Source organism: Corticium candelabrum, chromosome 15, assembly GCF_963422355.1.
Source record: "Corticium candelabrum chromosome 15, ooCorCand1.1, whole genome shotgun sequence".
NCBI lineage: Eukaryota > Metazoa > Porifera > Homoscleromorpha > Homosclerophorida > Plakinidae > Corticium > Corticium candelabrum.
In genome coordinates this window covers 5363607-5383988 of record NC_085099.1, presented here as the reverse complement: position 1 = coordinate 5383988, position 20382 = coordinate 5363607, and the positions used below count along the sequence as shown (strand labels likewise).

Sequence of the window (20382 nt, the reverse complement as noted above, 5' to 3'; positions counted from 1 at the left end):
TGTCAATGCCTACAACAATGCACGTAATTAATCTCCAAATTTTTGAGAAGTCAACTGATCAAGTCAATCGAGTTTGAAACAGGCCATTTGGCAGTCGCTGCAACACAGCTGTCTAGGATTGACCCACTTTACTTGTCAGTCCTTTCAAGCATTCATCCCTGAGAATGCAATAGCCAACTGTGGTGTTTGCAATCCTGAAGTGAAGACTTCTCTTTGTTTGCCCACATTACTGCTAAAGTGTTCGCATGCAAATCAAACATCATTATATAAAAATATGTCGATGGCTTTGCAAGTGTGTGCGACTATGTACAGTTACGACAATGACCATATATCAAATCATTCATTAGTAAGCATACTGTTCACATGTTAAAAATCTGTTTGTCTCATATGCAATTGCATTCACAACTATGTGCTAGAGACCTTCCGTTTCTTTCGTAGTGACTGTCCATCTGAATTTAGTACAGCAGCTCCATGTACCTTATAAGAATGCAACCCACATTACACACTCGAGGTAAAAGTTATCACTATAACATTACTTTGGGCTCCACAAGTTGAAGCTTCAATCGACCGGGCATGTGATCTTGCTCTTCCAGTGTAACAGACACAACAACTCGATCAAACGTGCACAGGCAAACACTTCCTGACACTTGAGAAGGTGCCTGCATAACAAAAAATAAAAAACGAAGATAACAATTGCAATCATGTGTAACTTCCAACATTTTTCCTCCAGCAATTCCAGTATCCAAGCTCCCTCAACTATGTATGACCTACCAAAGTCTAAGCTAATCTGCTCCGTGACAAATGTACAAAATAGAATGATTGCACTGTATACTACTCAATGAAGCTACATTGTTGCCCTTATAAGAAATCCACTGAACTACCCAACATGTCCTATTACGACCATCTGTTAAAGCAATGAGCAGTGTTCACTCATCACCAGGGTCCCTCACATTACCCTGCCAACAATGTGATATCTTAAATTACTATCAAGTCAAACGCAACTTCCTCAATATTAACAAACCATTATTTGATTGCAAAACTAAGTTAAAGTACATTTAAAATGAATTAAATGTTAAAATACATTTGTATTTAAGGGTGGTACATGTACAACAGTGTCCCAAATGGAGGCATTAAATTAAAGAAACAGGCAACTTGATTCGTTACTTAGCATGTGGTTTATACTGTGACTGCAAGACATACCCTTTCATTATAGACAAAAGGAGGAGAAAATGATGGCTGATCAAGAAAGAGCGGCAACTCAATTCCATACTTTGGAATAAGCACATACACAGCATTCTTTCGAACACTTGTAATGTAGCCATTTTCTGTCACGTTCTTGCCTTTGAAAAATAACTGCAACAAAATGAATTACAACTAGCATCTGCAGTTATGATCATTCATCAGTCCAACAACACAATTTCACCTGAGCACTTAGTTGGATTGATGCTCTGCCTGCATATTGTCCCATTCGATGTCTTTTGTTCAAATGATTACAAACTTCCTGCGGAAAAGAATAGATTAATTCAAACAAACACTGCATTACATCAATCGCATGACATTCATTATTGTCTATTATTAACACAACTATACTTAATATATGCAAGTTAATCATATATGTTGCTCCTGTCAAATAACAAAGTGTATGCTGTCCTCGTAAACCACAACACCATGTAGAGTGTACAAGCATCAAACTCTTAAAATGAGTTGACTGTGAGTTGCTCACACCCACTAATTGCAAAACATTCAGTGTCACTAATTTCAACAGTTACTTTAGTATTAAAACTGATGTTACGACAAACATTTCTACACTTGATTACTGCAATTTTTACACCAAATAAGATGCAAGCATAACCACCACTAACCTGGACACGACGAGAATCAATCATTTCTGGATGTGTTGTGTCTGCAGCAATAGCAGTAGCCAAGAGTCTGTGAACCATAATGTCAGCGTATCTACAAACCACACAAGCATTATTGCTATCACATACATAGTGAAAGTTTACAGCATGCATCATCCACCTCCTTATAGGTGAGGTATAGTGAGTGTAGATATCTGCTGCTAAACCGTAGTGAAAATACTCGGACTCAGGCTCAGTTCCAGAACAAAAGTAGAGAGCTTGCGTCATGCACCGTGTTGCCAGTATTCGTATCAACGTACAAAAATAGTCATTTCCAGGCAGAACTGCTTGAGCTAGTGAGTTAGAAAGAGCCTTTCCACTGTCAACTTCAAGAGTGATGCCCTGCAAGTAATGACGTGATTTCTTACTTGGAAGGAATTAAAATTGCATCAACTAGAAATAACTTTGAGAGAGGCTGCCTTGATGAGAGGTTCAAAGTTGGAGGGTGCTGGTTGTGGATGACGTCGAAGAACTGCACATACCGGAAACTCTCGACTGATTCTCTCAGCAACTGAAACGTTAGCAAGTAACATAAATTCTTCCACCATAGAATTTGTCTCTCTAAACAACAACAAAACAATCAATTCTAACTCATTAGTACACAAACATCTGCAAATATACAAAGGTATCCCATAAGTCTGGCACATTAGGAAATGTATCTAAGACAATACTATCATGTTCAGAAATACGCAAAGGTCTTGCACTGAACGGATTAAAATATATAGGAGTAGATGGATGTCATCTTGAACACGTATTGCAACTGATAAAGTAACTGATAATACATAAATTAAATAATAATCTCCCGGTGATTTTCTTTTATACTTTCCGTATGGGGCCAGACTTTTGGAACCACCTGTACATAATACATATAGTTAAACAAAGTTAAGTAGTACACACTACCCAATCTCATACATAATTCTGGCAATAATAAACAGAAAGACATTATAAGTATTGATAGTAAAAGCAATTAAAAAAGCTTTCAGTAATGTTAGACACCCATGGCCCACAGTCTAATTAGTAAAGCCTTGCTCCATGTGACACATTAGTGTCAGAATCACCATTGGCTGTACACATAGCTCACAAGAGCACCACTGATATTTATGATAACCACCATATGTCAGTAAGCACGCATGCCTCCACCAGAATCCTAAAAAATTTAGTAAGAATTCTAATGTTTCTACGTCACCCGACAGCATTGTCACAAAAGACAAACAACTATGAGTACACTTTGTCAATATGCAACAGCATTGTAGTTGTTGGCATAAATGTTTGTCTGGCTGTAAACTTGATATCTCTTGAATGGTTTAACATATCAATATGAATTTCAGAAACAAAGATCTTGCCAAAATCTGAAACAGGTTCAAAAATGAGCACTCAGGGTTGACAAATTGACTAATATATCCATCCAGTCAATTCACGTGTTGCAATTGGGAGTGTAAAATCAAATACTGCAAGACCCCATTTATCCTCCCCCTCCTTAATTTTATCCTTCAGCTGTCCACATGGAGGAGAATTTGGTGTCCTTGTGATACAAGTGTGTATGTACACAGTTTTCTCTCTCAAATGAACAAGTTACAGCAAAAAAAGCTCATTTCCACAACATCCTAGTGTAAGACATCATTATTTGAGATTATCATGCCCACCCGGTGATAAGCCATCAAACCAATAAGACATTCATTCCATAGAAACATGAAGGTAACATCTCTATGTTATATACATGCAAAACATTTTGTATTTACAAATTTACATATAAACAAGCAGCTGGCAAGCATGTAGACAACCAATCACAAATTGTTGAAAACCACAAACATGACAGAAACAACACAAACGAACCGAAGCTGCTTTGCTTCAAGATCAATAGGGTCGTGTGTCGCATCATCAAGAGTGAATTTCACTTCAGGAGAAGCAAGTAGGAGAGCACTAAAATGCACAACAACTGAAAGTCTACAATAACTCACATAAAAACCATCTCACCCTTTATCAACTCTTCTTTGTTTCAGTATCTTTGCCATTGCATTAAGAGAGCGCAAAGACTTAGTCACTTCATCGTTTTTATGTTTATCATCAATTCTCAGTTGTGCTTCGGCATAAGTAAATGCATGCTGATAAAGAGAAACAGCTCAGTAATAGAGCGAAGCTTATAATCCAATGCTGTTGTAATACCTGAGAACGAATAATACTTTTGAGATACTGAGTATGAATAATTTCCGCCGTTGGCTTAATCTCCCACACACAAGACATTGCAAATCTAGAAGTTCAGCAAGTCGCAGCTGCACCTGTTAGCAATTAGAATCGTGACTAGTTACCGATCTTCGTTTGGTCGTAATGAACACAGATTGGAGCTGAGAAGTTCAGGAACCATATCAACACGCTACACCAACATACACAAAAGTAAGACAAACGTTTCAGCCAAGATTACAAAACCCCAACCTTAACATCTCATGTAAAAGCAGTGCACTAGTTAATGTACTGGCAACTCATTCAATGCATTTGTACAAACATTTAGCAGTGTACTAGTATTTCACAGCATCTGACTCAGAGTTGCAATGCACACTCGATACATACACAACATTAGAGAATCATAGTAGACATTACGTCTTATCACGTCACACTTTTATTAGTCAAAATCAAGCAAGTGACTTGACGTACTACCAAGACTACATATAGTGCTAGATATCAGACACACCTTGTCTACAAGATAAACTGTTGTCCCTCTGTTGGCAGCCTCTTTGTCTAGAGCTGTTCCTGGTCTGACAAAGTGACTGACATCAGCAATGTGAACTCCAACCTGTCAGTCATTGTCAACACTAACTACACAGCCAAATGATACTACTGTACATTCAATTACTCACTTCATAGTTTCCGTTCTCTAACATTTGACAATGTAATGCATCATCAATATCAGTACATCCTAAAGTACAACACAGTGACGTATGTGGCCAGACTTATCCCTCAATTACTCTATATAGTAGATGTACCTGGAGGGTCAACACTGCAAATACACAAATGCCTCAAGTCCGTTCTCTTCTTCGCTTCCTGCAGAGAAATTATAACCATTACAAATGAAACAATGCATATTATGCAAGGTACAAATTGACAGTGTGCAACACACCTAGCTGAGTAACATAGTGTAATATGTGCAGATGTTTAAGTTAATTAACACCATGTACAACATAGTCATGGTTATTACTAAACAGACACACCAGAAAAAGAGAGGAATGACAACAAGATGAAACAAACAGTATTACCACAATTGATCCATTTTACAATCTAACATTTACACAAATCATTTTGCCAGTTGTTGATAGGTAACCAAGTGACCAGTGGAGAGCTTGGAGTCTCTTTTCATCAAACGCAAAACAAAGTAAAAGAAACGGCTCTCGCAATGCTCAAGTAATGTAGACATCTTGGCAAGTGGAAGCTAGTCGGATATTCTTTTGTGGACAAGCTGATTAGATAGAAGCAGCTGGATCGAGCCTGTTTGTGATACATTGCCGAACGTAGCTTGCTTCGTTTCCTAGGCTACATCAGCAAATTCAAGGGTTGCGGGAAGAGATCGAGGCGATGGCATGGGAGGTCGAAATAATTAATTATGCAGAGGTTAGCACGCAGTTTGCGTGAATTCGTAGCTAACTAAACGCCCTATACCAAGAACAATACCATACTATCGTAAAGTCTGTCCATTGATTGTTGTAAGCCTTCCAACAAGTGATTTCTCGTCGACAACAGAGAGAAGAATGTTTCCAGTAATTATCCCTGTCAGCTTAACCTTCATCTAATTACTAGTTGGAAAGACGTGGGCGTATGCCTGGCACCACTGCTTGTGTGCAATTTCACCAAACCCTTCCCCACCAGTAGATATAAAAAGGGGAGGGGTTTGGCTACACAAGACTATACTCAACCTGTGTCTTCTGCAAAACAATAGGTAGATAGATAGACAGACAGGCACCCTAACAGACAGACAGGCACCCTAACAGGCAGACATGCAAACAGGCAACAATAATGCAAAAAAGATGATAAAACAGAGAGCCTAACAAACTTTAAAAACCTACCAGCCATTCATTCATAATTACTCCATTTCACATATATAACAACATATTGCATCGTATTTACCTCATCGGATATAATCCATGGCACAGCTGGCAAATCGCTAAGAACTATTTGAGGAAACGGTTGATGAGGAACATCGTGTTCAAGCAACAACACTTCATTCTCGGTTTCCTTGTCTCCTACATCACCCAAAACTCTAACAAAATGTCCCTGCATAACAACAGACACTAAACTTAAATACAGCAACAGCAAGGCAACACACAACATACACATGGACTTCTACACGTTCTTGGCCACGAATCAATGGAAACAACAATCCTCTTTCTATCCAGAGCATCACCTTGACGAGTTTCAATAACGATTCGAGGAATCTTTCTATCCATAGGAACAAACAGCCTCCGAACAGACTACATTAAGATAACACAAAATATTGTTACATGAAGCATATAAACAAGACAACAAACAGCGTACTGTTTTCATGTTGGTGGGCAATAGTGTTCCACAGTAGGGTCGCCAATTCCGCTTCACTATGGCAACAATCTAGAAAAACACTTGTACACTGCAATATTATCACCATCAATTAATGTGAACAACGTACACGTCCGCTAGGTTTCCTGGAACAATCCAACTTTGCCCTAATTTTGTCAGATGTAGGATTCTAAGAAACAGGGAAAAGTAATACAAGACAATCTTTAATTGCAAAGAACCGATTGCAGTACTGCTGATCTATTACTGTGTGTGTGTGTGTGTGTGTGTGTGTGTGTGTGTGTGTGTGTGTGTGTGTGTGTGTGTGTGTGTGTGTGTGTGTGTGTGTGTGTGTGTGTGTGTGTCACGCCTTTCTAGCACAGCTTGTAAGCACAGCATACCAAAACAGCTCACACAAATAGTGCAACATATAAAATCGCCTCATAGAAAATTATTACAACGTTTGACGTCACTATAACACACATGCATAATTCACACACAGTAGTCATAATAATTAGTCATACTAATAATCAACAACTTTGGTGTACTGCAATAAACTCTATGCTCTATGAGCATTCATCTGTCACTGCAAATCAATAAAGTCTTAGAGAAACTTACTACAGTGACAGAAGCTCTTAAAGATATAAGAACCAAAATGTTTGACATTAAGGCCAGACCAGTTACATTTGTTGATGCTCAGATTCGCCATTGCCGTTCCAGATTTGAACTTGACCAAACTTAAATTAAATTAAATGTGCGCATGTGCATGTGCAATGATATTATGCTTGCCGTAAAATGACTCATTAGTATATACATCCTATGACTGTTTCTGTGTTCTGCTCGATATCAGTGTCTTTTGTTTTAGTGTCCATTTTGTTATCTCACATTGTATGCAGTGCAATGAAAACTGCATATGCTCAAAATGCCACATGATTGTCACTTTCTTATAGGTCAGTCGAGGTTTCATGTCCAAATATCCAAGCATAAAAAATTAGGTGGTCTGGCCTAACCATAACTACCAATGACCGACCTTACAGAAGAAACTCCCCAGCCCTCACTACGCAACTTTCCCCAAAACAAAAAGTCATTAATTAATTTCAGAGTTACAGGCAGCAAAATTATAGTCAGCAAGCATTTGAATAACAATTTAATATTAGAACTACAAATTTAAACCCCACCTACTTCTATCCCTGAGCTGTCGTCCCTCTCAGTTTCTTCATTCTCAGCTGCTTCGTCTTCTGGCAAAACGGTTGAATCAGACGGTGTCGACCACTCATTCTCTGGCAATAGCTCAATGCCAACTACATCACCATCAACAGCTCGATTAACATGAGCAGCTCCATGAATGAGCACCTGTAACATTTACCTGTAATTCATTGTGTGTACACACACACACACACACACACACACACACACACACACACACACACACACACACACACGCACGCACGCACACACACACATGTGCACACACACACACACACACACACACACACACAAACAAACAAAATATAATGACCTGCCCATTAAGGACGGACACAGTCACATGACCTTCAAATGGATTATCTCTACATAATTCATTGCAAGACATGTCACACTAACTGCACATCAAATACTTCGTAAAAGACCAACCGTTGAGTGTGAAATGTTCCTTGAAAAACACTACCAGTCTTCAGATTCTCATGAAACGCTGACAGAGAAAGATGTGCACTAAATAAATCAGTTTGTGTGGTTGCCTTCAAACAAATCAATTTAACGTGTTAATTAACTACATGAAAATCAATATAAGAACAAGCCTCCCAAGTCAGGCTGTCAACATGAGCAATGGAACCTAGTCGTCCTAGTTTGATTATACTGCGATTTACAACACACACACACACACACACACACACTCTCTCTCTCTCTCTCTCACACACACACACACACACACACACACACAGTGACACACACGCACGTGCACTGAGACATACATCTTAATATCTTGAACAAGAGAGGAAAAATTTGATTCGTACGCCCCCAACCATGTTCACTATTATATTTAGACGTGCAAAATGCTAAATCAGTAGTCAACCATCTCTACCCATTCCCCAGTTATGTCACACTGCATATGCATAAAAGACCCGACTTGAAAGACATGTTCACAATCTAAATAAACGTATATCAGACCCCATCGTAGGTATCTCCACTACTTGTTACGTCCATCAGCTCTGGCCATGCAGACAGACTGCCAGCATATTCTTGAACTACAGAACAACAATGAAAAGAATGACAACAGTCTCATTTCACAAACATTCACACACTGCCACCTGTACAAGCCAACAAGTTGCTAGCTAGTGCCTTATCCTTATTCTCTCTATCATTTGTTAGTAGCACAACTCGACAGTCATAAGACTCAAGCTGCTTTTCGCCCCATCTACAAAACAATAGCTGCATAGTCAGTCAATCCTTCAATTACCTATATTCAACTAATAACAAAATTGTGTCATACCCTGAAGTTATTCGTATCGTTCGATCATTTCTGTCATTCGCAGACTCACCATCCTGTCGCTGAATACAAGTTGCCCTTTCATAACAAACACAAAGTTAGAAGAAACAATTACACCACCCAGTCAAAAAACACACACAGTTTACGGCAATTAACAGAGATATAGCATATAGAATATCGAGTACATGGACCTGGTGAACTGTGCTGCACACTCTGATTATGACTGAAATAAATCTATTGTTAATAGTTAGGAAAACGATACAACAACTACATGCAGAGGACGTGTGGAAAGTGATCAACTAAGCCTTGTGCACTGTAATGACATACATATGATAACACTAACATGTGATGTCTGGGGGCGGGGTCGCATGCGTAAACTACAGCATACCAAAACGTGTTTCTGGAAAATAAATGTATATATCTTTCAATGGTCAAAATATATCTCCGGAAAAGACACTGCATGCTCACAAATGAAGTGACCACACATACCTTGAATTCTCCAGCAACAAAATCTAATACCGTAAAACCAGAAATTCGTGCAATGATTTAAATTGTGCAAATTGTGTGACCAAAATATCATAGCACGAATTGAATTTGCACTGTGCATAGACATGAGCATGTGTATTCATTCCATCTTTCTCTCCCCACTTTCCAGTAGATCTGTGCACACTATGATCCCAAACTATTTTAATCACCCGACACCAAAATATAACGGCGTTTTTCTCCCCACACCTACAAATGAAGTTGAACAGGCAACAAACGTCTATGCATAAAGACTTTCTTTCTTGTTGTAGCTGTAACTGTAGTGTTGTACAAACTAAAGTGCATAGTGATTTTTGGCAAATTCGCAAAACGTTAGAGCTGCACAAATTTCCGGTTTTACAGTAGGGTAGGTGTACCTAATTGTGGACACTCCTCGGTAATTTGAGTTACAATTGCTGTTTTCTCTGGTAGCCTGCACGAAGAGACAATGAAACCTGTCCGATATACGCACCAATGTCTAGGCTTCGTAACGGTACCTGTACGACTAGAACCGCACAACGTCAGCTAGCGCACTAGCACAATATACGGGATAACGTCCGCAAACAGCCTGGACGCGGGGTGTATCCTAATTGTGGACCCTTTTTCTCCGTTACAAAAAGTGTCTGAGTCTGAGTAACAGCTGGACTAGATACCTGAATGGTTGCCTCACAAGCTGGTATTTTGGGCCGCAATCAAAACCATGTTCTGTGGTGTATCACCTCTGTGTAAAATGGCGTCGTGCCTTTCAAATTTTGCAGAAACCAAGTGTTCTGTCTACGATACAATGCAGGAGACGATCAATCATGTTTAGATGAACGTCTGAACTGTAAACTGTGGTTCTAGCATCTTTTTGTGTTGCTGGTGGAACTGATAATTGATATAAGACAAAGTAGTTTTGACCTTCCACCTATCCTAAGTGAGTTTGTAGGTTTTCAATTTGTGTCTTATTGTTGCCAGATCTAGTAGCAGTTAAGACAGTCAAATTCTGACTGGATTACTAATGTTGCTGATATTGACATTCCACCTACTTTGTTCGTTCTCATTTCATACCCTATTGTGGCCAGATGTAGTAGCAGTGAAAACAGCTAGATTGTCAGTGGATTACTGATGTCTAGATCTAGTATGAGTGAAGATATTCACGTGTTTACTGGACTGGAATTACACGTTCGCTCCATGCACATAATGCGCTTCTCTAGCACGTTACAAGTCAACATAACTAGGCTCAAAACTTTACCAAGGTACTCGATAATTGCTTAACTAACGTCAGGGCACTTTCATGATCCAACAAAACATCGATTCGTGTACCTCAAATTTGTGGACGTGATGGGAGGAACCTTGTACGTGCTAACAGTTTCGCAGGTGAATCGTCGTGATACACCACAGAACATGGTTTTGATTGCGGCCCAAAATACCAGCTTGTGCGGCAACCATTCAGGTATCTAGTCCAGCTGTTACTCAGACCCAGTCGCTTTCTGTGGCGGAGAAAAACATGTCCACAATTAGGATACACCCCCGTTTGGGCTGTTCACAGACGTTATCCCGTATATTGTGCTAGTGTGCTAGTAGACGTTGTTCCAAAGCTTAGACATTGGTGCTTACATCGGACATGTTTCCCTCTCTCTCCGTTGCAGGTTACCAGAGAAACAGCATTTGTAACTCAAATTACCGGGGAGTGTCCACAATTAGGAACACCTACCCTAGTTGAGAAGAGGTTTGTTGCAAACCCGTCCCGGAATATACAATTAACAATGTAATACAGCATATCTGTTGAAATAAAACAATTACTAATAATTAATTATCTAATCTGCCAGGACAAAGAATGTAGGCTCAGACAGTCGTACAATACCAAGATGGCAATGATCATGCAAGAAGCCAAAAATAACAAACAGCACACTTTCAGCATTAAAAAGTTAGACATGCAGCAGACAGGCAGTACAGTTGTAACTATCAATTCCCTCTCTGACAAACACTGATATTTCATTAAAACAATAAAGTAAAATAACAAGCTAATGCTGCTTGGAAAGAATTCAAAGACAAAATTTCATAACACGTATAGAAACGCTATATACAACTACAATTTTGCCCATAATAAAACGATATAACTCAGCTTGTCTCACTAAAATCGACATACTTGTGATGTTCATTTGAAATAACAATGCAATTCTTGCTCTTGTCACTGAGGATGCTTCGAACTCGTTTATATGCAGACACATTTCTGTGTTTTACCTTGACAACGTCTGATATCAGATTGTATGTCACTAGTACGTCATATTGCTCTTACAAACGTACCTCTTCCAAAACTGTCTCTAGAAGCACGATATTTACGATGGCGTGAAATTCAAGAAAATCAATCTGAAAACAAAAAATCGAAAGCAGAGAGAAAAAGTTATCTAATAAGCACATTACATGATGAAGAACGACGTTGGTGTCTGGAAGAATTAAGTGTTGAAAGGCATAGAGGCGAGACGATGGTGCAGACTGCAGAGCTTCTTGGGATATAAACGGAGATTCTAGTGTTACTCTCTCATCATCTTTCCAACAAGTCCACACGTCCTCTCTGAGATAATGCTCTCTGACGACCTTAAGAACTGCTCCCTTTTTGGTCTTTTTGACGAATGACCTCGACGTTTTCATCGAACTAAGAAACGAGACAACTCATACACACCCGTATTATCAGCCTCGGAGTCCCAAAATCAATTAGAATTTATGTCAACCGAATTGCATGTGACGCAGATATAGACGACTCGGAGCCATCTTCAGTGATGAGAAGAGCATCACAAGTATGTAAACTCTGAGACAAGTGATATATGATGTACGTATGTATTTCAATTGTTTATTTTCATTAATCTATTGTGCATCGATCGATATTGATCTTGAGTAACATTTAATTAATAGGTATTGAACGTTTTCTTATTTGTTTTATCTGTGTTGCTGTACTTTTCTATATCAAGATGCCCATTTCATGAATGTCTAGCTACATATGTGTTACAATAATTACATATAATGTGCAGTTGCTCAGCTCATATGTCAGATTTGAAGAAATTAGTCTAATCATGAGGGCTTTCTGCACATTGTTTTCATGTGCACTGACACATGTGGTCCTTGGATAAAAAGTTTACAAAGACTTAATTCTCTAATTGGGAATTAAGACAGACTGATGCTGCTTTGGATCGATCATGTCTGTATGATTAGATTTGAACAGTGTGTAGCCACCACAATGCTTTAAAAGTTTGAACACTACATTCAACTGATTGTTCTTGCTAAAATTAAGGGACTTTCCAATTATTCTCCTAAGTTTTCTTTGTTTGTCGGCTGTTTACAAACTGTGTACTCATCTATTCAGGTAACAGGTTTGTCATTCAAGCCAATTAATGTTTTCTAGATTCTAGAGGATATACATATTATAAACTGTAAAAATTTAACTTTGCAGTTAATGAAGTCATGTTTTCAATGTGCCCACATGTAAGAGAAAATTTTAATTAGCCATTTTATAGGGCATAGATGTTGCCTGGCTTACATTCATTATAATTTAGGTGGAAAGAAACTCAACAATTTTTGTGATACAATACCAAACAAATAATGTAAATCACCTGCTTTAATTAACATTTTGATATGATATTAAGTACATGCATGTACTAAAAATATGACACTTTTAAATATACAATAAAATGATTTGATTTTTATGTATGTGTCTATGCCATGCATACAGCTGCATGAATTCATTAGTTGGTAGAGATCTATTTAGATCTTATTGTGATGGAGATCGACCCCTTAACACGATATTTGGTCAAAACTCTTAAATTCATTTACTGGGATATTCATGGGTGTGGTTTCCTAATACAGTCAAATATGCATAATATTTTTGAATATATCATACATTATGTTTTGATCAAATATGTGATGTTGCATAGGGCATGTTGCGATGTATAGAATAAATGCAATTGGCGAATTCGTAATAGTGGTGGACACATCCTTTCATGTTTGGGTCAATTAGCTTTCTTGAGTGACACCACTGACAGCAACTGTCGTGACTGCCTTTCATCTCGCCGATCTGTAAGGCATTGGTGGCTTGCTAGTTTACAGATTACCTAGATTAGCGGCCTCGACTGTACTCAGTCGTTGTGTAAAATTCTTAAGAACACTCGCTGAAGTCATTTCTCTTAGCAAGTTTATGGGTCGGTCGAGATATGTGACATGTGTCTTGTCTTGTCGTGCTGTTTGTCTCTTTCTTATCTTTTTTGCTTGTTGCAGGCATCTTTGTTATGGCGAGGATTGACCAAGTGTCCATGATCTTGCAGTCTTGCAGTCGTGAGTGACATTGAGCAGCTGGTGGCATTGATGTTGGGTGATCATTGTTGGTTCCCTAGGTCGTGCATTCTTCATAAAGTCATGAATGACAAAGGTTAGTGATTTTACTTCCTTGTATGTCCAATTGGATTGCTATTGCCTGTCTATGTCATGTTAGGAATTGTATGATATAACGGTATTGGTTATTGATCCAAATAAATAGACAAACTGTGAGTGTTTTGAAACCACTGACCTTATCACTGGCATTTGAAAAGTACAACTCATCAGATTGCATGCAGCTACTGCAATTACACTTTGTACCCAAGGGCTCTTGATGCAATTAGGTGACAGAATATATGCTGACAACAAATTTTGGACTCTATAACAAAGTTAAAAACCAATAAGTATATATGTCCATGATGGGGATGGCTCTCAGTGTGGTTTAATTTAACCAAACATATGGAAACACCTTACTGGCAATCAAGCCTTTCAATCATGGATCTTCTTAGTAGTTACAGTTGACAAAAATTTGGTTTTTACATGCCTTGGTTCTCTTTTGTGGGTTAAAAATTGTCTGCAACGCATGAAATTGGATCAGCAGAGGTATAGAGATACTGAGAGCTAGTTTATGAGTTTGTAGATCTTATGCACACACAGGACTACAGTGGATCTAGGGTACATGTTTTTAGTGTTTCCATGAAAGCATTCTTTGGGACTTGGTGTAGTGATTACACACAATTGGCAACAAAAATGGACCCAACAGCTGAAGCTGATCAAGACTGACCACTGGTCGATGCTGTTGACCCATAGACTTATAATCAGGTCTGGCTTTTATACAAAGATTCATTCATTATTCTTGACGTCAACATCTAGAATAATCCATTACTGCAATGAACTGGTGAAAAATTAAGAAAATGCAACCAAAAAGAACAAAGCATCCTTTGTTGTGGCTGATATCCAGCAAATGCATGACTAATTTGGGGTTTATCATGTTTTCAGTTGAGTCTATATCTCTGCTGTGTGTCTTTAACTTTAAATTGTTATCAGTTAGCTAATATTACTTAATACGTTTTTCAGTACAAAAGTGGAAACCCTCTTTACAAAATTCTGAATCAGCCACTGGACTACGTCTTAGAAATTTTATTGCATGGTGTGTGTGTGCACGCACGTACATGTGTGTGTGTGTGTGTGTGTGTGTGTGTGTGTGTGTGTGTGTGTGTGTGTGTGTGTGTGTGTGTGTGTGTGTGTGTGTGTGTGTGTGTGTCCTTATCTTCATTTGCCATTTACGATACTTCAATAATATTAGTATTTAGGCAAACACTAGGCAAGACATGATCCAAATATCTTCGTACTTTGGCTTATTCTGTTTTACAGTCTCAAAGGAAGGTACACGTACATGATGCACTATGACATCGTAATTAAGATAACCCACAATATTTGTATTTTATGAAACTTTAGTTCGGTGTTTTTGTTGATTTTGATATTAAACTGATGGGCACTTTGGAATCTATTGTAACATAATCTGTTTATTGTACTTACTATGCTCCTTGGAGCTAGCCGAACTTAAGACTCCATACTAACTATGACGTACGTTTAGTCTCTTGTGATTGTCCACTTGAAGTTTAAGGTCTAAAGGACTTGAAACAGATCTTTGTGATAACAGTGTGGTCTGCAAATTAAGTGCCACGGTTTTGCAGAAAGTTGCATTTTAAGGTGTCAAAATGGTAAAGATTTGGCCAAGTTTGAGATGACAGTGTCCTTGATCAAATAGGCTGAGCTTTGTTAGAATAAAACCGCCACATCTATTGCACCTAGTTTCTTCTACCTCTGTTACATCTACTGCAGAAAGCCACATTTTACAGTGTAATGATTTCTAGAGTGTAGGCCATTGTACGCCACTAGCATTTGAGTGGTCTTCTGTTTGTGTATCATTTGGCTGATCTGTTCAAGTAGAAATCCTTGTCAAAGAAGTATTGAAATGTTTGAGAGGTAAAAATGTTGTGTGACTCGTTCTAAGAAAATCTTTGATACTTTGACTAGTTTGTCTTTCTATTTTTCACTTCTTGTTCGCAAGCATTTTAGACTTCATTTTTGGTGTCCAAATTCTGTAAATGAGCTCAAGGAATATTTATATCACTAGGAGCAAGCAGGAAAATTGTACAAACAAACAGTATGCTAACTTTTGAACAATCTTGTGACAAATGAATTATAATTATTGGGCTGTACATTTCGATCACATGAGAAAACTTGCTGGGGAAATTGAGCAAGTTGTAGCTAAACTGCTTCCTGAGATTAGCTAGTTAACATCTAATTCAATTTTGGCTTCTAATACTAACTGCACTTTATGACAAAGGTTTGCTACTTCGAGAGGCTTTGTCATGTGCACATGCATTCTATAAGCATATCTCTGCACAGAGTTGTTTCTTTGGATGCACATAGACAGACCAAAACTTCGTTTCAGTATAATACTACATCAGGCCTTTAATTAAGTTTCATTCTTTTCTGTCTTGTCTTTGGAGGCTGACAAGGGTTTCTTTGTGATGAAAAAAGTTATTGAACTAAGATAATTTTTGCCTCTTACCATATCAGTATCAAATACGTAGATGTGTGAAGAGCTCTTACAATGATGCAGATGAGCTTGATCCATACAGAACACCTGGACTGCTTGATGATGTCACAGGAATGGTGTGTAGATCTCCTAAAGTAAGGACATGTTAATCATCTCAAGAATTCTATCTGGATACTTGGCTACCGACATGCATGTAGTTGAGAGTTAGTTATTGTGAATAATTGATTATAAGCTTCTGTTAATCTGAAGCTTGCTTGCTTTTTCAACACATTGTGTAGTGCCATAGGCTATTAATTAAGTTGTGATAGAAATGTGTAAACTCTTCAAAATACTGTTTTTTCTGTCTTAATATTTACTTTAAATTGTAAGTAGAGCTGCTGGTACACTGGTATTGGACTCTTTAATTGCATGAGCTATTGTAAGAACTTCTAAATTAGTAGCATGTTATAGATGATTGGTTATTAATTAAATATTATTACACAACTTAAAGTGTGTTACTGCATGTTTGCTACTCTTTTTTTCTATGTTCTTTTTGATCGAATATCTTTCCTGCTTTCTTTTGCAGAAAATTCTTCAATTATTTGAAGTCTTACTATTTTTGCTAATGCATCTACTGCTGAGATCAAACGTACAGTACAGTGATTTTTAAGAGAATTAGGTAATTACACAAGGAGACACACACACACACACACACACACACACACACACACACACACACACACACACACACACACACACACACACACACACACACACACACACACACACTTGCTTGCTTTGAGAGTCGTCCATGCCAATGGCAGGCGAAAGACACATACCTCTACTTGTTTGTGTCCGTGTTTATAAAACACCAGGAGTCAATATATACGTTGACATAGACGATCACCATTTTTCAGTTTTGTGAACGTTGTTGCAGTATAATTTAGTTACCATCTAGTTGATATCTACAAGTGGCGCTTTTTATGATAATGACATTGCTATTTTGTCTAATTGTCCATTGATCGAGCAATTGTTTGAATCAACGTTCACATAATACACGCAAGCAATCGAGTTTGTGTCTGTGCTGCTGCTTTTGACTTGAATCAACATGAGAAATAGTTGCAGTTCTAGTAGCTGTGTGTGTGTGTGTGTGAAACAAGCGGTTCGTAATTTAGGTAACACATCTAGTGGCGTCTACGTGCGGCAACTGTCATCTATGACAACTCCACAAGCATGTCTTTGTAGTCAGTAATAATTGGAACTAACACTAATTGTGTCACTTTCCATCATCCACGTGTCACGAGCGCGGTCTCTTTCCGCAAATGACGCCTCCAAACCGACTCTATCGGGTGACGGCCACGTGTTACACATTCTAATTGCTCAAACAAGCAGCTCGGAGCTAAACTTGATTTACGCATAATTTCACGTGCCACGCTACGTTCCATGTGTGACTTGCGAAGACGGGAGCCGCCAACACTAATTGCAATCACACATTCATCCAATCACAGTTCACTGTTTCACATATTATTTCAACTCTACGTGCAATATTCTCATACTCTACATCTCATCGACGAGCTCGTCCACTCTACTAAAGTAGTCGTTGTCTTCACGTTTCGAGACTCTCCTCGTCTTCAAGTGGTCAGTGCGTACTCGCCAAATTCAAGTATCGTATTCATCCATCTTGGCCCAATAGACGCGACGTCGACTGACTGCTTCACATCCAGATACTGATGGCACCATGCACTCAGCGGCGGCATCGATGTCGTTCTCAAAGAAGAGAGAGAACTGTCACAATAGCTTTCCAAAGTCGGTACTGAAATGTTATCACCAAATCCGCAGGTTACGACGACAGCTCTCGGTATGTTGCATGGAACATTGAATATACATACTCAATATATAGTTATCATGATTATAAACTATTATTTAACTGTTGTAGGCAAGTGAGTCTAGCAATTTCTGTGTCCAATTTACGAAACCACAATGGGTGTCCAGTCAGCAGTCGGTCGCCTCATTTCCAGACGACAGGAGCTCCCTCGTTTCTTCATCCGGACAGTCCATCAACGAAAAAACACCGATGAAGCTTTCCAAGCCGTCAAAATGATCAACGGCAAAGATGCCGCAAATCCACTTGTGCGAGTGTCAATTCGACGAAAAATAACGTCGTTGCACGTAAGTGCGATGATTGCTGTGACGTTTGGTGTCGTTGTGACTATGTATGTTCTTTGTCTGTTTACAGGTTGTACTAATCTATATGTTTATTTACGTATACGTATATAATTCTGTATTCGAGAAGACTGGCGATCTCGAGCGCGTGTTCTTCAGCTCACACATTGCTGTCAGTTCATCAGCGTCACCTTCACTAGAACAAAGAAGTTGTTTATTTCCAGGATTCGTATCTGCTCGCGTTGATGTCCGTTGTCTTCTTGTTAAATCACGTACACGACTCAAGATTGACAATAATCCGTATGCTGGGGCTCTTGGAGATGAAGAACCGAGCACGAGCGATGCCATCACGACAGTAGCAGCAACAGCTCGAGTCAAACATTCTCTCAACAATTCTCGAGTAAGTCTCTAATCCGTTTAGTCTTATGTGTTATGCATAGATGAGCAGCTGTGTGAATTTGTCTACTCTAGATGCTTTACGATGGGTGCTTACGATTAGAGCCGAAGTAGCAGTAACAGCTCGAGTCAAACATCTTCTTGAGTAAGTCTCTAATCCGTTTAGTCTATGTGTGATGCATAGATGAGCAGCTGTGTGAATTTGTCTACTTTAGATACTTTATGATGGGTGCTTACGATTACTTCCGATGTCGTCATGTTCATGTTCAAATGTCGAGTCCACGCTCCCGTTCACCTTGCCATCCGTCTTCTCTCCTGCTCGTTCCTCGCGTCGTCGTTGACTCCATTTCACGGTTTGTCTTCTTTGCTGGTCGTCAGTCCGAACGACCGTCGTTACAGTCAAAGAAGCGATGCACGAGCGACTGCCGAAGAAACGTTCTTTTTCCGGCGCTCCTTCCTCTAAGATGTGTTGCAGGCAGGAGGAGGATGGCAGTTGTCAAATGATGAGCCGCCGGCAGGAGGACAAGGACGGTGCGGTTGAGTCGGTCAACAGCAGTCGGAAAGTGGCGTTCACTCAGCATGCGCCGAAATAACATAGGGATATACGGGTAACTTCGTCCAGGAAGAGGCGCTTGGTAAAGAGAAGGCGGTGACTAGCTAGAGAAGAATTCGTGCTTCTCGTCTAGCACAAGTCTGGCAAGTGCAGAATTGGTACTGTTCGAGTGAAAGACAAGAAACTGTGGATATTTCAGCTAGGAAGATTGAGCGATAAGAAAAAATCGGTGTGTGTACTTGTTGACGACTTGTAGACAATTATGATAGGACGATTTGATTGGTAGGGGATTCTAGCGCTAAATTGATTATGAGTAGTTGCTTTTGCTCTATTTCATGAAACATTGAAACACACTTGTACTACCAATTGCAATTTAATTTTTGTCCTGTACATGTACATGCGTAGTTCGAGATGCGTACTTCTAGACAACCGGTTTGTATGCGACACGATGTACATGTACCACCACCAGTCTCACCTGCTTCGTGCTTTCTTGAAAGTGTCGTTTTTCTCTCCATGTGATGTTAGCAATAAGTTCAGTAGAGTGTGCGCTTGGTGATCATGACACGCACAGCGGTGATAAAACGGAGAACCGGCGAGCTGTACGAACACACACAGAATCACATTCGTAAGAAACAACAAACATTACAATACGTCAAGTACCAAGCGTACGTACAGCACAACTTCATATCTTATAGAACTTTCTAGATATATACCATTACGTCATCCGACACGTTACTACGCATGTCCGGAGGAATTACCATTCCTAAAGTCACGTACCGTCTTTCCTAGGGTTAGCAAGCTAGAGAGCTAGTAAATACACTCTCTAGCCTTGACTAGCGTGTACGTATATCAATCACTTTCTAAATTAAATAAGAAAAATTACAACTCTAGCGCAACCATCACTATGAAAACAGTGTTGATCCAGTCTAGTTACATGCTCTACTTATATTAATTATTAATTATAGAAATTAGACTAGGATAAGTACGTGACTGAGAGTAAACACTGCACGCATTA

The 20382-nt window shown here is 39.0% G+C and overlaps 2 protein-coding genes and 2 long non-coding RNA genes across 9 annotated transcripts; 2 read left to right on the top strand and 2 right to left on the bottom strand.

Annotated features, from left to right (window-relative positions):
* Positions 1 to 307: 307 nt before the first annotated feature.
* On the bottom strand, positions 308 to 12082 carry LOC134190865 (exosome complex exonuclease RRP44-like). 2 transcript variants are annotated; one of them, XM_062659399.1, is made up of 27 exons: positions 11827 to 12082; positions 11710 to 11772; positions 11552 to 11646; positions 8902 to 8976; positions 8720 to 8826; positions 8580 to 8656; positions 8046 to 8149; positions 7933 to 7981; positions 7596 to 7766; positions 6547 to 6606; positions 6420 to 6488; positions 6218 to 6355; positions 6012 to 6158; positions 4877 to 4934; positions 4751 to 4809; positions 4585 to 4686; positions 4205 to 4269; positions 4062 to 4146; positions 3873 to 4000; positions 3732 to 3818; positions 2303 to 2459; positions 2020 to 2240; positions 1863 to 1953; positions 1424 to 1501; positions 1201 to 1353; positions 537 to 659; positions 308 to 477 (listed from the first exon to the last, which is right to left on the bottom strand). In XM_062659399.1, exons 1-27 carry the CDS (start codon positions 12052 to 12054, stop codon positions 406 to 408), a joined length of 2862 nt encoding a protein of 953 aa, XP_062515383.1. In that variant the 5' UTR covers positions 12055 to 12082; the 3' UTR covers positions 308 to 405. The 2 variants fall into 2 exon arrangements, with proteins under 2 accessions (XP_062515383.1, XP_062515384.1); XM_062659400.1 differs by lacking the exons at positions 8902 to 8976; positions 11552 to 11646; positions 11710 to 11772; positions 11827 to 12082 and having other exon boundaries at positions 8046 to 8123; positions 8720 to 8744.
* Positions 12083 to 12122: 40 nt separating this feature from the next.
* On the top strand, positions 12123 to 17033 carry LOC134190863 (uncharacterized). 3 transcript variants are annotated; one of them, XR_009971692.1, is made up of 3 exons: positions 12123 to 12200; positions 13672 to 13822; positions 16311 to 17033. It is a non-coding gene; the product is annotated as an uncharacterized LOC134190863 (long non-coding RNA). The 3 variants fall into 3 exon arrangements; XR_009971690.1 differs by having other exon boundaries at positions 12200 to 12232; XR_009971691.1 differs by lacking the exon at positions 12123 to 12200 and having other exon boundaries at positions 13625 to 13822.
* A 730-nt stretch (positions 17034 to 17763) lies between these two features.
* Positions 17764 to 19184, bottom strand: LOC134190862 (uncharacterized). 2 transcript variants are annotated; one of them, XR_009971688.1, is made up of 2 exons: positions 19052 to 19184; positions 17764 to 18614 (listed from the first exon to the last, which is right to left on the bottom strand). It is a non-coding gene; the product is annotated as an uncharacterized LOC134190862 (long non-coding RNA). The 2 variants fall into 2 exon arrangements; XR_009971689.1 differs by having other exon boundaries at positions 19058 to 19148.
* LOC134190861 (uncharacterized) lies at positions 18605 to 19763 on the top strand. Of its 2 annotated transcripts, XR_009971687.1 has the most exons (3): positions 18605 to 18818; positions 18890 to 18959; positions 19030 to 19763. XR_009971687.1 is itself a non-coding variant. In XM_062659396.1 (2 exons), exons 1-2 carry the CDS (start codon positions 18859 to 18861, stop codon positions 19316 to 19318), a joined length of 390 nt encoding a protein of 129 aa, XP_062515380.1. In that variant the 5' UTR covers positions 18605 to 18858; the 3' UTR covers positions 19319 to 19763. The 2 variants fall into 2 exon arrangements, 1 of the variants encoding a protein (XP_062515380.1); XM_062659396.1 differs by having other exon boundaries at positions 18605 to 18959.
* The last annotated feature ends 619 nt before the right edge of the window (positions 19764 to 20382 follow it).

Coding starts and splice junctions, on each gene's coding strand:
- LOC134190865 (XM_062659399.1), bottom strand. CDS start 12,054: ATGAAAACGTCGAGGTCATTCGTCAAAAAGACCAAAAAGGGAGCAGTT. Junction 11,773..11,826: donor CCAACGTCGTTCTTCATCAT/GTAATGTGCTTA, acceptor TTTTGTTTTCAG/ATTGATTTTCTTGAATTTCA. Junction 3,819..3,872: donor CAAAGAAGAGTTGATAAAGG/GTGAGATGGTTT, acceptor TGTGCATTTTAG/TGCTCTCCTACTTGCTTCTC.
- LOC134190861 (XM_062659396.1), top strand. CDS start 18,859: ATGAGCAGCTGTGTGAATTTGTCTACTCTAGATGCTTTACGATGGGTG. Junction 18,960..19,029: donor CGAGTCAAACATCTTCTTGA/GTAAGTCTCTAA, acceptor TGTCTACTTTAG/ATACTTTATGATGGGTGCTT.